The sequence below is a fragment of the Aquarana catesbeiana genome, linkage group LG09 (assembly GCF_042186555.1).
Source record: "Aquarana catesbeiana isolate 2022-GZ linkage group LG09, ASM4218655v1, whole genome shotgun sequence".
In the NCBI taxonomy this organism is placed as follows: Eukaryota; Metazoa; Chordata; class Amphibia; order Anura; family Ranidae; genus Aquarana; species Aquarana catesbeiana.
Window position 1 is genome coordinate 67,203,741 of NC_133332.1, and position 14,331 is coordinate 67,218,071.

Genomic DNA, 14,331 nt, shown 5'->3' on the forward strand with positions numbered 1-14,331 from the left:
CACTATGAAACACATTACATCAAAGTTTGAAGACACAGCATGCAGTATGGGATGAATAGACAACGCTATAGTGATGCTACACAAGATGATCATGTATTGAGAATCACAATACAGAGTGAATCTTTTATATGTGCAAAAGACACCTGCTTTGCTACCATGGCCTGTGATTTCTATTGTAGACTGGAAAATTACAGCTGGAATCTGGTTGCTGTGGGTAACAGCCACACTTTTATCCAATTTTCATAAGTGATGTCTAAAATGTGTAGTAGGATAGCTCATGTATAACAGGATGCATGCTAGTAGGTCAAAAACAAAATAAGCGCTAGAGTAAAATGGGCATTATCAGTCCCATAGAAAGAAGTCAATTATAAAGATCACTGGTCTCCAAACTTTCTAAACAAAGGGCCAGTTAAATGTCCTTCCGACTTTAGGGGGGGCCGGACTGTGGCCAGTGGGAGTAGAAAAGGTCCTGATGTAAGTGGGGAAAAAATAATGCCCCATTGTTTGTTTCAGTGGGAGTAATTGTGCCCCATCATTGGTGTCAGTGGGAGGAATTGTGCCCCATTGTTGGTGTCACTGGGAGGAATTGTGCCCCATCATTGGGGTCATTGGGCCCCATTGTTGGTGTCATTGGGAGGAATTGTGCCACATCGTCGGTGTCACTAGGAGGAAATGTGCCCTGTCACTGGGTATCATTGTTGGTGTAATTTGAAGGAATTGTGCCCCATCATTGGTGTAATGGGGAGGAATTTTGTCCATCCATTGACATCAGTAGGGGAAATTATGCCCCAATTATTGGTATCAGCCAATAACAATGCCCCAAAGGCCAGATAAAAGCAAGTAGGGGGGTGCATCTGGCCCCCAGGCCACAGTTTGGAGACCACTGATAAAGATGGTTTATTGTAATGTCACCCCAAAAGCAATTCCTCCATGTATTCCACAGGTAATGTGTCGGCCTTGCTGCCCTCTTCAGATTAGGAGAGTCCTTACACAATGGCTGAAAACAAAGACATGAGAGAGGGCGCACCAGCCTTGTGCATTACCATAAAAACAATTTATTAAAATGTAACCTCTTGCCAACCGCCCTATAGCAGATTTACAGGGCGGTCCTTCTGTGCAGAATCAGGTATATATACGTGATCCTGCACTTCTGGGTAGGGGGTGCGTGCTCTTCTGCTATGATTGGTCACAGCAGAAGCTGATCAGCAGGTACCGGCCAATGGATGTCCGCTGGCACCTGCTGATCGTCGAGGAGAGACACAGGATGGAGCTCTGCCTATGTAAACAACGCAGAGCCCTTGTCTTGTCAGCAGGGATGTAATGGATTTTCTTACCCTGCAAAGCACATCCCTTAGTGAAAGCAGCACACGGTGTACACAAAAACACTGGTTAGGCACACATTTAACCTTTTGATTGCCCTAGATGTTTAACCCCTTCCCAGCTAGTGTCATTAACACAGTGACAGTGCATATATTTAGAACTGATCACTGTACACTGTTAGCGTCTCTGGTTCCCACAAAGTGTCAAAAGGCAATTACATGGCAATTGACAATTTATTGCTATATAACTGCACACTTCCTGTAACATCTATACTTCCTTTTGTTTTAAAAAATATTTTCATTTTATTGTTTTGCACATGTGTAGAGTCCTAATAACACTTTGCAGCACTCCTTGTCCCAGCACAGGAATACATTTCTTCCAGAGTTTTCTGAGTATGCCTGAATGACTATAAACTATAAAACATCCACTGTATGTATTGCTTCACAAATCAAGCAACAAGCATATCCAAAATTGTACTCTATCTTCTGTGTCAGAGAATCAACCACACTATATTTACTTGGGACTTTTATTATCCCAGAGTCATTCAATATTTATGACCAATGGTAATTTATGGCAATAGGGAGTCTGGTAGATTTTTTAAAGTAGACCTGTCACCTACATTTTATGGAGAGAATAGTTGAAATGGGAACTCTGGCTACACAAATAAATACACAGTTAAAACACAAACTATATAGGTGCAGCTGCTGGAACTATAAGGAATTTGTGAAGGATGCAATTGATACTGGTAAAATATACCGTACTTGCTTGGGAGTGTTAGGAGTTAACTGGTTAAGCTTGAAGCCGGCATGTGAAACTGGTGTTTTTTTGGCTGCCTGTATCCCTCTGGCTCCTTCTCTACAGCTCTAAGCAGTTTACGAATTGAAATTGAATGAGGCCCCAGCTGTTCTCCAGTTGAAAAAGGCTACAATTCCTATTATAATTTTGCAGTTGAATAATTAATGAAATGTTTTTTTACTCCGGAGCGAAGAGTAAACTGCATTATTATAATTTTCCATAATAGTAATTGCCCCTCCCAGATTTATTAAACTAAATGTTGTGTTGCCCACTGTATGCATTTGAGTTTGACCTTCCTGGCCTATGAATTTAAGATAGTGGGAAGACAGGACTAAAATTTGAACAAAACATTGGGTGGGGGGCCTTGGGAGGACTGTCTATACCAGGGGTGCCCAAACTTTTTTCAAAGAGGGACAGATTTGATAAAGTGAACATGCGTGAGGGCCGACCATTTTGCTTGACATTATTTGAACCATTAAAGTCTGTTCGTCCGAGGACTAATACACTGCCCAATTGGAATTCTCGCTGCTCAGGTGTGTTAATATATATATATATATATATATATATATATATATATATATATATATATATATATATATATATATATATATATATATATATATGTATAACACGCACCTTCACTTTAAGAGGGAAGTTTCAGGAAAAACATGTAATTTTAAATAAAGAACTGTGAAGCAAAATAAGGGTCAGTGCCCATCAATACAGCCTTATCAGTGCCCATCAGCAGCCTCACCATGGCCATTATGCAGCCTCACCATTGCCATGAATGCAGCTTTACCATTGCAATCAATGCAGACTCTCCATTGCCATGAATGTAGCCTCACCATGGCCATGAATGCCGCCTCACCATTGCCATGAATGCAGCCTTACCATTGCTATGAATGCAGCCTTACCATTGCAATCAATGCAGCTTTCCCATTGCCATGAATGCAGCCTCACCATTGCCATGAATGCAGCCTTACCATTGCAATCAATGCAGCCTTACCATTGCCATGAATGCAGTCTCACCATTGCCATGAATGCAGCCTCCCAAGTGCTATGAATGCAGCCTCACCATTGCCATGAATGCAACCTCACCATTTTCATGAATGCAGCCTCACCATTGCCATGAATGCAGCCTCACAAGTGCCATGAATGCAGCCTCACAAGTGCCATGAATGTAGCCTCACCATTGCCATGAATGCAACCTCACCATTGCCATGAATGCAGCCTCACCATTGCCATGAATGCAGACTTACCATTGCCATGAATGCAGCCTTGCCATTGCCATGAATGCAGCCTCACCATTGCCATGAATTCAGCCTCAACACTGCCATCAGTGCAGCCTTACCATTGCCATGAATGCAGCCTCAACATTGCCATGAAAGCAGCTTCACCATTGCCATGAATGCAGCCTCACCATTGCCATGAATGCAACCTCACCATTGCCATGAATGCAGCCTCACAAGTGCCATGAATGCAGCCTCACCATTGCCATGAATACAACCTCACCATTGCCATGAATGCAGACTTACCATTGCCATGAATGCAGCTTCGTCATTGCCATGAATGCAGCCTTACCATTGCCATGAATGCAGCCTTACCAGTGCCATGAATGCAGCCTCACCTTTGCATCAGTGAAGCCTGATCCATGCCCATCTACAGCCTCGGAGTGGACAAGGAGGGGGGCGGGACGAGCGCCAACAGATTAGATACAGGAGAATCTCCTGTTTACTTGGTGGCCTCTTTAATACAAAGTCCTGCCTCCTATGATAGACAGAACAGTCGTCCAATGCCAGCCCAGGAGACGGGACTTCCTATTACAGAGGCGGCCGAGTAAACAGGAGATTCACCTGTATGTAATCTGATGGCACTCGTCCCGCCCCCTCCCTGTCCCCTCCGAGGTAGCGCCGATAAATACAGTATATAACTTTTGTGGCCCTGGGGGCCCTAGACAAAACTCAGGTCATATTCTTTATTTGACCCGACCTCCACTATATACTATATACCTATCTATACTCCTGCCAGCTCTACATTGTACTACCCATGAGGAGGAGCCAAATGGCTACTGCTGCAAATCTTCCCATCTCATACCTTACTTCCTTTATTCATTCCAATGGAAAGGATGTTTATAATGCATAGGTAAATTAATGGATTACTTTTTAAAAGCAAAGCGTTGATGGGCTGTTAGTAAGAACCAAGTAATGCATTTGTTATGACTTTATATATTTGATGGAATGTTTCATCTATCATTGGTAGATGCAGGAAGTTCTTGAGATGTATGTTAGCGAAACATAGTCACCTATATATACCTCTATCAGGTTTGAAAGATTTACTATATAGTTTGTGGACATCCATCCCATGAATTATTTAGGGTGGTTTCATAAAGGCAATGCATAGAATAATGGTGGTGACTAAAATGTCATAATCTATAGCATTCAATCAGAGTGTAGTAAACGGTACTTAGATGGATCTGATTCATAAGTCCCAACTGTTCCTATTTTGGAAAACAAATCCTGTCCATCCTTTCTCCTAAGCCCCTCTTTAGGTTATATTGTAGAGACTTAGATAAGTGAATGTACTAATATATTATCAAACGTGTTAATGGGCTAAACTTTTTTTCTGTCTTTATTGCAATGGTAATTGTCAAATACTATGATGTGAGCAGGATAGGAAATGCTAATGGATCCTCAGTGGGTTAAACTGAATATAATTACACATTAATTAATTCTTCACAGTCAGCCTGGCTAGCAGTGTGACAAGGATATGTCCCATTCCTAAATCATTTGTGCTAAAAATTGTCCCTCTTTCCCACATCAGAAAGTTGGGAGGTCTGCTAATTGCTTGCTTGAGATTACTGTGCTTTGCATTTCATCATTGATCTCTTCCGTGCCTTTTTAAATGCTAGATTGCCTTCCATTTGCACATTGTTCTCTGTAATGTACGAGAGGCAATGAGAATATCATGAAATTGGTCTGAGTTGTCATTATGTTAGGAATAGAATGCTTGACTGTTTGTTTATTCTGGATTCCAGTCTATAAGAGTATAGGTAGTAGAAAGCAAAAAGTATTGATTTCCCTTTGAAGCTTTTACCCAGACATCACTAGGAATAGATGGCCTTATTCAGCAAGGAAGTAAAAAACAGCAGTAATGATGTGCAAACTATAGTAACCGACAGCAACCAATCAGAAATCCTTGAGCATTATAAACTGCATATAACCATAGCTTTTCTACTGCATTATGACTGATCAGATTGTGGAGACCACTAAACCTTGACAAAAATGACCCTACTCCGCTGGCAGTTCAATTTTTAGAAGTGATTTTAAACCTTTCATTTCCTTAAAAAAACAAACACTTACCTGCTCCGTGCACTGGTTTTTGCACAGAGCAGCCCTGAACTCCCACTTTTCGGGTCCCCTACCAGAGCTCCTGGCTCCTCCTGCCTTCCGAGTACCTCCCCTCAGTAGTGTATTTAGGTTTTGTGCTGCCCTAGGCCTGACTAAACTCGTGCACCCCCTAATTTAAATATGGCCCACCCCTTCCTGTCAAGGCCACACCCCTTGCTGTTTAAGACCCTGAAATTTTCGAGTGGGGACACTAGTTCTGAGGGTGTGGGGGGCAATGGATTCCCTTAATTTGCATAGATTTCCTCTCATTTCCTGTTTGGCTATGGGGCAGGAAGTGAAGGAAAATATCTGCAATGGGACAGGGATGGTGAAAAATAAACTGACAGGGGCTATAACCCTCCCTTATTCTATCCAAAATGAAAAAAAAAGTGTTGCCTATAGTTCTACTTTAAGCACGAATTTCTGATAATTTTATGGAGAGGACTAACAAGATATAGCCATGCCAATGGTGCAGCAGAAAACATAGCACAGTGAGGAAGGTTTGTGGTCCAGGATGATAGTAAAGTCAAAATTAGAAGCGACGCCCCCCCCTCCCACAGTTGCGGAATGCCGGCCGTCCGCATACCGGAAGCAGTGCGGCCGCTTTATGGGGCCCTAGACTAATTTGCCTCTCAGCCCAGTCCGCCCCATAAGACTGGCGCTACACTAACACTAAGCCGGCGGGGACTCTGTCTGTGCTGCCCCCCCTGCAAAGTGCTGCCCTAGGCCTGGGCCTTGTCGGCCTAGGCCAGGATACAGCATTGCCTCCCCTAGCAAGCAGCTTGCGGTACATGTGCCGGCTCACTCCTGAGCCCCGCTGACCATGTCCATAGACACAGACAGCGGGGGTTTGCCCCGCCCCCCACTCCCTTGCCATAGGATTTAATTGACAGGAGCAGGAGCCAATGGCTCCCACTGCTATCAATCTGCCCTGTGAGGGGGGAGAGAGCCGCTGCTCTTGTGCACAGCTCTGGATCGAAATTGGGCTCATTTAAGTATAAGGGGGGTTCTGGGTTATTAACCTAATGCAGAGAATGCATTAAGGTAAGAAACCTTAAAGTGGATGTAAACCCCCAAACATTTTTATTAAAGACTTACATCTGTTAGGCCCCTTTCACACAGCAAGCCCACTTGGATCCGCCTGTTGTTTTTCAGGCGGATCCAAGCGGGCTATCCATTGGGAGATGGATGTCAGTGGAGATGTGTCCACTGACACCCATCTGCCATCCGATCCGCTAAAATCAGACGTATGGCGTTACGTTCACCATCCATCTGGGCGGATCAGATGAGATCTGATGAAAACGGACATGCTGTCTGTTTTCATCCAATCTCTCCATAGGAATCAGTGGCGCTCTGACAGGCCCCTGCCCGGTCAGTGAGCAGAGACGTACCTGTCACCCGTTGGCTCAGTGGAGATCAACGGAGAGATCTCCTGCTGAGCTTGCGGACTCCGCTGAGCAGATCCGCCTCGTGCGAATGAGGCCTTACAGCAGAGGATGTAATTTCATCTGTGCCCAGTCTTGCCACGAAGAGTTAATCCAGCTCTGAGCAATCCTCTTATTTTTTTTCAGTAAGATAAAAACAGACACACAGATAAATAGGTTTCTTCCCCCTTGCTGTAACAGGTGATTTCCTTATCTCATGCAGAAGTGTGAGAGAGGCATTCTGTGTACTTCACATCCCCCCTCCTTTCTTCCCCAGCTCTCCCAGGATTCGCTGCTCCACACCTCAGCATGATTGGGCATGATGAATCATGTGGTAACTTTCCTGGGTTTTGACTAGATGTTAGTGATCATGGGGCATAATCCACGAGACCAGCAGAAGTTCAGTGTAAGAAATATCAATGCCTGGCCAAGGAGAGTGTAGAGGTGGGCAGGGAGTCCACTGATATCACGACTCCACCCACCGAGCTCCAAACAACAGACCCACCCACAGAATCCGGAGTATTGCAGGGCTCCAAACAGCTAAAGGGGAGATATTTGACAGGTAAGGATACATGCAGGAGGCATGTATATCCTTATAAATCAGCACTATGGAAGTAATTTAGAAACAATGAGAGTGGGTTTACATCCACTTTAAGCTTTTAGAACCACTTAAAGTTTATGAACCACAGGGTGTCAGAACTGTAATTACTCAATGTGCAGGGAAAGCAACTATGAGGACACAGTTTGAATGCACTGGCAAGCAAGGAGTCAGTCTTGAATCTTATATGATACACAATAATGCTTTACTGGCATTCAGCGACAGGATGTGTGGGTAGTTATATATGGCCCCAAGACACCCTGGCCCATGTTCATAGCTCCCAACTGTCCCTAATTTCGAGGGACTGTCCCTGATTTGGAACAATTTCCCTTTGTCCCTCTCTCCTCATTGTACCTCATTTTGGTCTGATTCATCTAGTTGTATATAACATGCACTTTTTATCTTTCAAAAAGTTTCCCAGTGCTAAACCTTTCATCCAATTTCTAAATTGCTGCATTTGTAATTTTCAAAAGACAGTATAAAGGAATAGTAGTGGTAAAAAATAAACACTTGCGGGTTTAACTAATCATTTTTCTTTGTATAATTCTCCTTTAAGGGGGCGTGGCTGGGGGGGGGGTGTCCTATACCTACAAACTTTTGCTAATAGGTGTCCCTCATTCCCATCTCAAAAAGTTGGGAGGTATAAATGTTGACTATGCAACATAATCACCATGACCCTTTAAAGTGAATCTGTGTCAAGACTATGGACATTTTTGTTTTACATTTTTCTTTCAGTAGTAAATAGACTTTAAAATGAGCTCTCCCTTACCTCTGTAGCTGCAGGCATTATGAAGCAATAATCCTCAACGTTCTAAGAAGAAACAGTGAAGTCATTCAAGTTATTCTCTCAATAGCTCACCCTGCTCCCTTCCCCTTTTCCAGTAGAGTGACTAGGCAATCTTCCAGCCTTCTAATCTAAAATGTAGACACAAAGTAGGATCCCTGGGAGAGATAGCAGGGTAAGCTGAGCAGCTGAGAGAGAACAACATGAATGACTTCTATACCTAGGCTATGAATTGCTCCACAGTTCCTGCTACTAAAAAAGTTTTAAAGTTTATTTATTGGTGTTAAGAATATGTAAATATTTAAATGTCCTTTGCCTGACTACAGATTGACTTTAACCACATGTGTACAAATGATGGTAAAATACCATAAAGCATTAGAAGTAAAAAAAAGAACATAGCATAAATGGACAACTTATGCTTTATAATGTATTTTGTTGTTGCAATTCTTTCCAAAATTATAGTCCATATTTCTTTACTTGATACTGTCTTTTACTACAATATTTTTATCTGAGGTCTATTTATAGGGCTTGGTATAGGTAAGTTGGTAGAATATATAATGTTGGTGATTTTAGAATAAGGAGTAAGGGCTCTTGCACACGGGTGGACTCCACCTGCTTAGCGGGAAATCTGTTCGCTGATCCCCACTGAGCAGGCGGATGACAGGTCTGTGTCTGCTCCACTTATGCAGTGCGGACACTTTCCTCTATGGGTGGTCGGATGGAAACGGACCGCCTGTCCATTTCCATTTGTCTGTCATCCGATCTGATCTGCTAGACAGATGGGGAACAGATTCCCCATCCTACTGTGTTTAGTGGATAGGATCAGATCTGATGTTGGCATCTGTAAATGGACACATGTCCGTTTACATCCACCGATCCATATAGAGCAGTGGATGGTCCGATCAGGCCCGCCTAAAAAACTGACAGGCAGACCCGGTCAGTCCTCCTGTGTGAAAAAGCCTTACGTCTATAATTATTTCCTCAAAATCAGTCTGTCAATACAAGTGTGTGATTAAAAACATTATATAATATGTTTCATCTTGGTTTCCAGACTTTGTTTTTACTTTTATAATTTTTTTCATACAGGGATTTTGTCCAGAGCTGCCATAAACCCACCATCTCCTTGAGGGCTATCACAAGAGAAAGATCAACCATGGCATACCTCCTGAAAGTTGGATTTGTTCTAGTGGTCTATGTCCTGGCTTCCGCCTCATCAAAAGAAACAGAAAATGGAACCTGTGATAATAGTAAGGATGCAACGTGTGAGCCAGGTATCTTGCTTCCAGTCTGGAGGCCCCACAATCCATCAACAGGAGACAAAGCTGCTCGTGCTGTTGTTTATTTTGTAGCCATGCTTTACCTCTTCCTGGGAGTGTCCATCATTGCTGACCGATTCATGGCATCCATTGAAGTTATTACCTCTCAAGAGAAAGAGATTACTCTTACCAAGCCAAATGGGGAAACCAGTGTAGCCACTGTCCGAATATGGAATGAAACTGTTTCTAACCTAACGCTGATGGCTCTAGGTTCCTCTGCTCCAGAAATCCTTCTTTCTGTCATTGAAGTGTGTGGACACAATTTCCAGGCTGGAGAGCTAGGACCAGGAACAATTGTAGGTTCTGCTGCCTTTAATATGTTTGTCATTATTGCTATTTGTGTCTACGTCATACCCAATGGTGAATCCAGAAAGATCAAGCACCCAAGAGTTTTTTTTGTCACTGCCACCTGGAGCATCTTTGCCTACATATGGCTGTATCTCATCCTTGCTGTGATTTCCCCAAACTGTGTTCAGGTCTGGGAGGGACTGGTCACCCTCTTATTTTTTCCAGCCTGTGTACTCTTTGCCTGGGTTGCAGACAAACGACTTCTCTTCTACAAATATGTTTACAAGAGATACAGAGCAGATAAGAGAAGAGGTATCATTATCGAGACAGAGGGTGAGTTTCCCAAAAGCATTGAGATGGATGGAAAACTGGGGTCTGGGGCAGTGGTGGCACCAGAAATGAAGGACCCGGTAGACGAAGACAGTGCAGCTGCTGCTGCTGCTGAAGCCAAGGAACTTGATGAAAGCCGCAAAGAGGTGATCCGCATACTAAAAGAACTGAAGCAGAAGTACCCTGAGCGGGAGTTGGACCAGCTGGTTGAAATGGCCAATTACTATGCCTTGTTGCACCAACAGAAGAGCAGAGCATTCTACCGTATTCAAGCCACACGTATGATGATTGGGGCAGGCAATGTGCTGAAAAAACATGCAGCTGATCATAGCAAAAAGCCAGCTAACCTACAGGAGGTGACTTCTGAAGCTGGGGAAGAAAATACTAGCAAGATCTTCTTCCAGCCCTGCAATTACCAGTGTCTAGAGAACTGTGGCTTTGTTACACTCAATGTTGCCTGCCAAGGAGGAGATGGCACAAGCACTTTCTATGTGGACTACAAGACAGAGGATGGTTCAGCCAATGCTGGTTCAGACTTCGAATATAGTGAAGGAACACTGATTTTTAAACCTGGTGAGACCCAAAAAGAAATTAAAGTTGGTATAATTGATGATGACATCTTTGAGGAAGATGAACATTTCTTTGTACGTCTAATGAACTTGAGGGTGGGAGACGCAGAAGGAATGTTTGAACCAGATGGGGAAGGACGCCCCAAGGCACGCTTGGTCTCACCGCTAATTGCTACGGTGACAATTCTGGATGATGATCATGCTGGAATATTTACTTTTGAGGAGAAACTGGTTCGTGTCAGTGAAAGTGTTGGGGTTCTGGAGGTACGAGTGCTGAGGAACTCAGGGGCAAGAGGGACTGTGATTATACCATATCGGACAGTAGAGGGTACAGCTCGGGCAGGAGGTATTGACTTTGAAGATGCTTATGGAGAACTGGAGTTCCTGAATGATGAAACTGTGTAAGTACCACAATCAATGTACAATTTATAACTAGGTTTCTAGCAGGCCAGACTGGCCTCCGGTCAGCAATGTCATGTGCCAACAAGGTGTGTATTTAACTATTGTACTACTATAGTACTATAATACTATGCCATTTTGTTCAAGGATTGATCCATCAAACTGCAAGCTTCTTATTCATTAGCCCTAATACGTTTTTGTCTAACCACATACAATATGCAGATTTTTTAGCTGTATTTAATCTTATTATGTCTGAAAGATTCACATTTTCTCATTTGTGCATTAAAATGAAAAATACTTTGATGAATCTTTAACCTTTCCCCGGAAAAATGTTCAAATGGTGTCCATAATGCAGCCATTTTCATATTAGGGACCATCTCATTTCTATGTCACCAGCAGGCCATGGGGCCCGAACCCTGCCCAAAAATTTAGCCTGCAGCACATCTTGATCATTGAGAAAAAACTACTTATAACTCTGCTCCACCCCTACATAAAGCCACCAGTTATGTGAGAGATGATTAAGAGCCACTTTTCTGTGGTTTTTTATTTGCCAATGAGGCCACTTGTAACAGCAGTAAACCCATAGTGAGGTGAAAGAGGCAGGATTAGGGTCTTAATAACTCAGATAGCAAGGATAACTTGCCACAAATTTGTGGCAGTGTTGAATTGTAAGTAGGGCAGCCATCAGAAATTGTGGGGCCCCTTACACAGCTTTAGGCCTGGACCCCCCCCCCCCGAGCCTGACCACCAACATTCCCCAGGGTCCTGCCCAATTGCCGCCCCACGGAATCTGCCCACTAGCCATCCCACCAGGTCCTTCAGTGCCTCATTCCCTTTCACACCTGTACGCTCTCAGCCCCCCTCACACCTGTATGCTCCCAGCCCTCCTCACACCTGTATGCTCTCAGCCCCCTCACACCTGTACGCTCTCAGCCTCCATCATACCTGTACGCTCTCAGCCCCCTCACACTTGTACGCTTTCAGCCCCCTCACACTTGTACGTTCTCAGCCCCCCTCACACCTGTATGCTCTCAGCCCCCTCACACTTGTACGCTCTCAGCCCCCCTCACACCTGTACGCTCTCAGCCCCCCTCATACCTGTACGCTCTCAGCCCCCCTCACACCTGTACGCTCTCAGCCCCCCTCAAACCTGTACACTCTCAGCCCCCTCACACCTGTACGCTCTCAGCCCCCCTCACACCTGTATGCTCTCAGCCCCCTCACACTTGTACGCTCTTAGCCCCCCTCACACCTGTACGCTCTCAGCCCCCCTCACACCTGTACACTCTCAGCCCCCTCACACCTGTACGCTCTCAGCCTCCCTCACACTTGTATGCTCTCAGCCCCCCTCACACCGGTACGCTCTCAGCCACCCTCACACTTCTATGCTCTCAGCCCCCTCACACCTGTACGCTCTCAGTCCCCTCACACCTGTACGCTCCCAGAACATGTACACACACAGAGACATGTACACACACACAGACATGTACACACACAGAGGCATGTACACACACAAGACATGTACACACACAGAGACATGTACACACATAGAGACATGTACACACACACAGACATGTACACATACAGAGGCATGTACACACACAGAGACATGCACACACACACAGAGACATGTGCACACACAGAGACATGTACACACAGAAAAATGTACACACACAGGCATGTACACAGACACAAACACAGCCCCCCCTGCACAACAACCCTTACTTGCAAGGTGGTCCTAGTCCGAGCTCTTGTCTCCACATGCAGAGGGGTGCACATGCAGGAAATGGGCAGAGGTGGCAGCAAAGAGCCCAATGTCAGCTCAATGACACAGCAGGAGAGCAGGAGCCTGCCGACTCACACACATACAGGAGCATCCACGGAGCTCCTCTGCACCCGCCCCTGCCTTCTCACATCCCTGCCAGTCGGCCGGGCCCGTCCAGATGCTGGGGCCCCTTACAAGTGTATGGGCTGTACTCCCCTGATGGCAGCCCTGATTGTAAGTCTGTTAACTTGCTGCACATTTTCATTGGCAAGTTGTCGACTTGCAGAGCACTTGAAGCACAAATTCTAGTTGACGGTTTTACTATTTGTAGCAAATTTGCATGGCAAGTCTCTAGCAAGAGCAAAGTTGCAGTGGTGAATCTACAGCAAGAGCTCTGCAAGTCTACAGCATGAAAATTCAGCTACAGTGACCCCTGTGTTGGGATGACTATTGCACAGCATAACTGAACCAGAACTTGCAGCAGACTTGCAGAATGTTTGCAAAGAAGGTTGATCTGGAGTCACGCAATGCGGATTTACTGTAATTCTGCAACAAATTTGTGAAGCCTGGCGAGTCTAGCAATAGCTTAGCAAGTCATTTTCAAACTTGCAGCACAATTGCTTGCTATCTAGGAAGGGGATCAGGGCAAAATTGACATACCACAGAGCCCAGGGCTTCAGCACAAAGACACTTAACAGGAAAACTAACCTGGTGAGCAAGCACCAATTAAATACCAATGGCAGTGGCACTTAACCATCTTATTTAGTGTACTTTAGAGACGCTGTAAGCAACTTAATAAGGTTGCAAGTAAAAGCACAGAAAGGTCAAGTATTTTAAATGCTTACTTGCAGTGTTTTTCCATTCTGTAATTCTTTATTCATTTGAAATGTGCTTTTAAACTCACTAGAAAATTTGACTACTTCAGGAGAATCAATTCCCTAGCATAGCCCCCTCCCTCTTTGCACATCAAAACTCTCCCCTCTTCTGAGAGTATCTAATTATTCTCTGAGCTGGCCCAACTCCTCCACCCCTCCCCTCGCCTCCACACAAAACCTTTTGTGTATCTGCTGATGAAGGAGTGGATGGGAATACTATAGAGTGTTATTTGAGTGACGGATCAGAATCCGCTTACATCTCATCCAAGATGGTGGTGCCTAGAAATTTTGAACAAGGGAGGCACTTACAGGTAAATAACGCACAAAACATGTTAAATGCAATATAATCTTACAGAACAATTTTCTTTGAAATAGTTTGATAACAAGGTCTCTGTTAGGCCCCTTTCACATGGGCAGCACACTTTTCTTGCTTTTTTAAATAGAGTGGATCTCTTCTCAGACGGTTGAACGGCCATTTCTGG

At 44.4% G+C, this 14,331-nt stretch overlaps 1 protein-coding gene across 2 annotated transcripts in view; it reads left to right on the forward strand.

The window, feature by feature from the left end:
* The window catches only part of SLC8A2 (solute carrier family 8 member A2), a 290,495-nt gene that overhangs the window by 72,388 nt on the left and 203,776 nt on the right, over positions 1–14,331 (forward strand). For both annotated transcript variants that reach the window (XM_073598698.1, XM_073598697.1), the window contains exon 2: positions 9,394–11,211. In XM_073598698.1, coding sequence (XP_073454799.1) covers positions 9,394–11,211 — 1,818 coding nt within the window. The remainder of the gene's footprint in view (positions 1–9,393; positions 11,212–14,331) is intronic.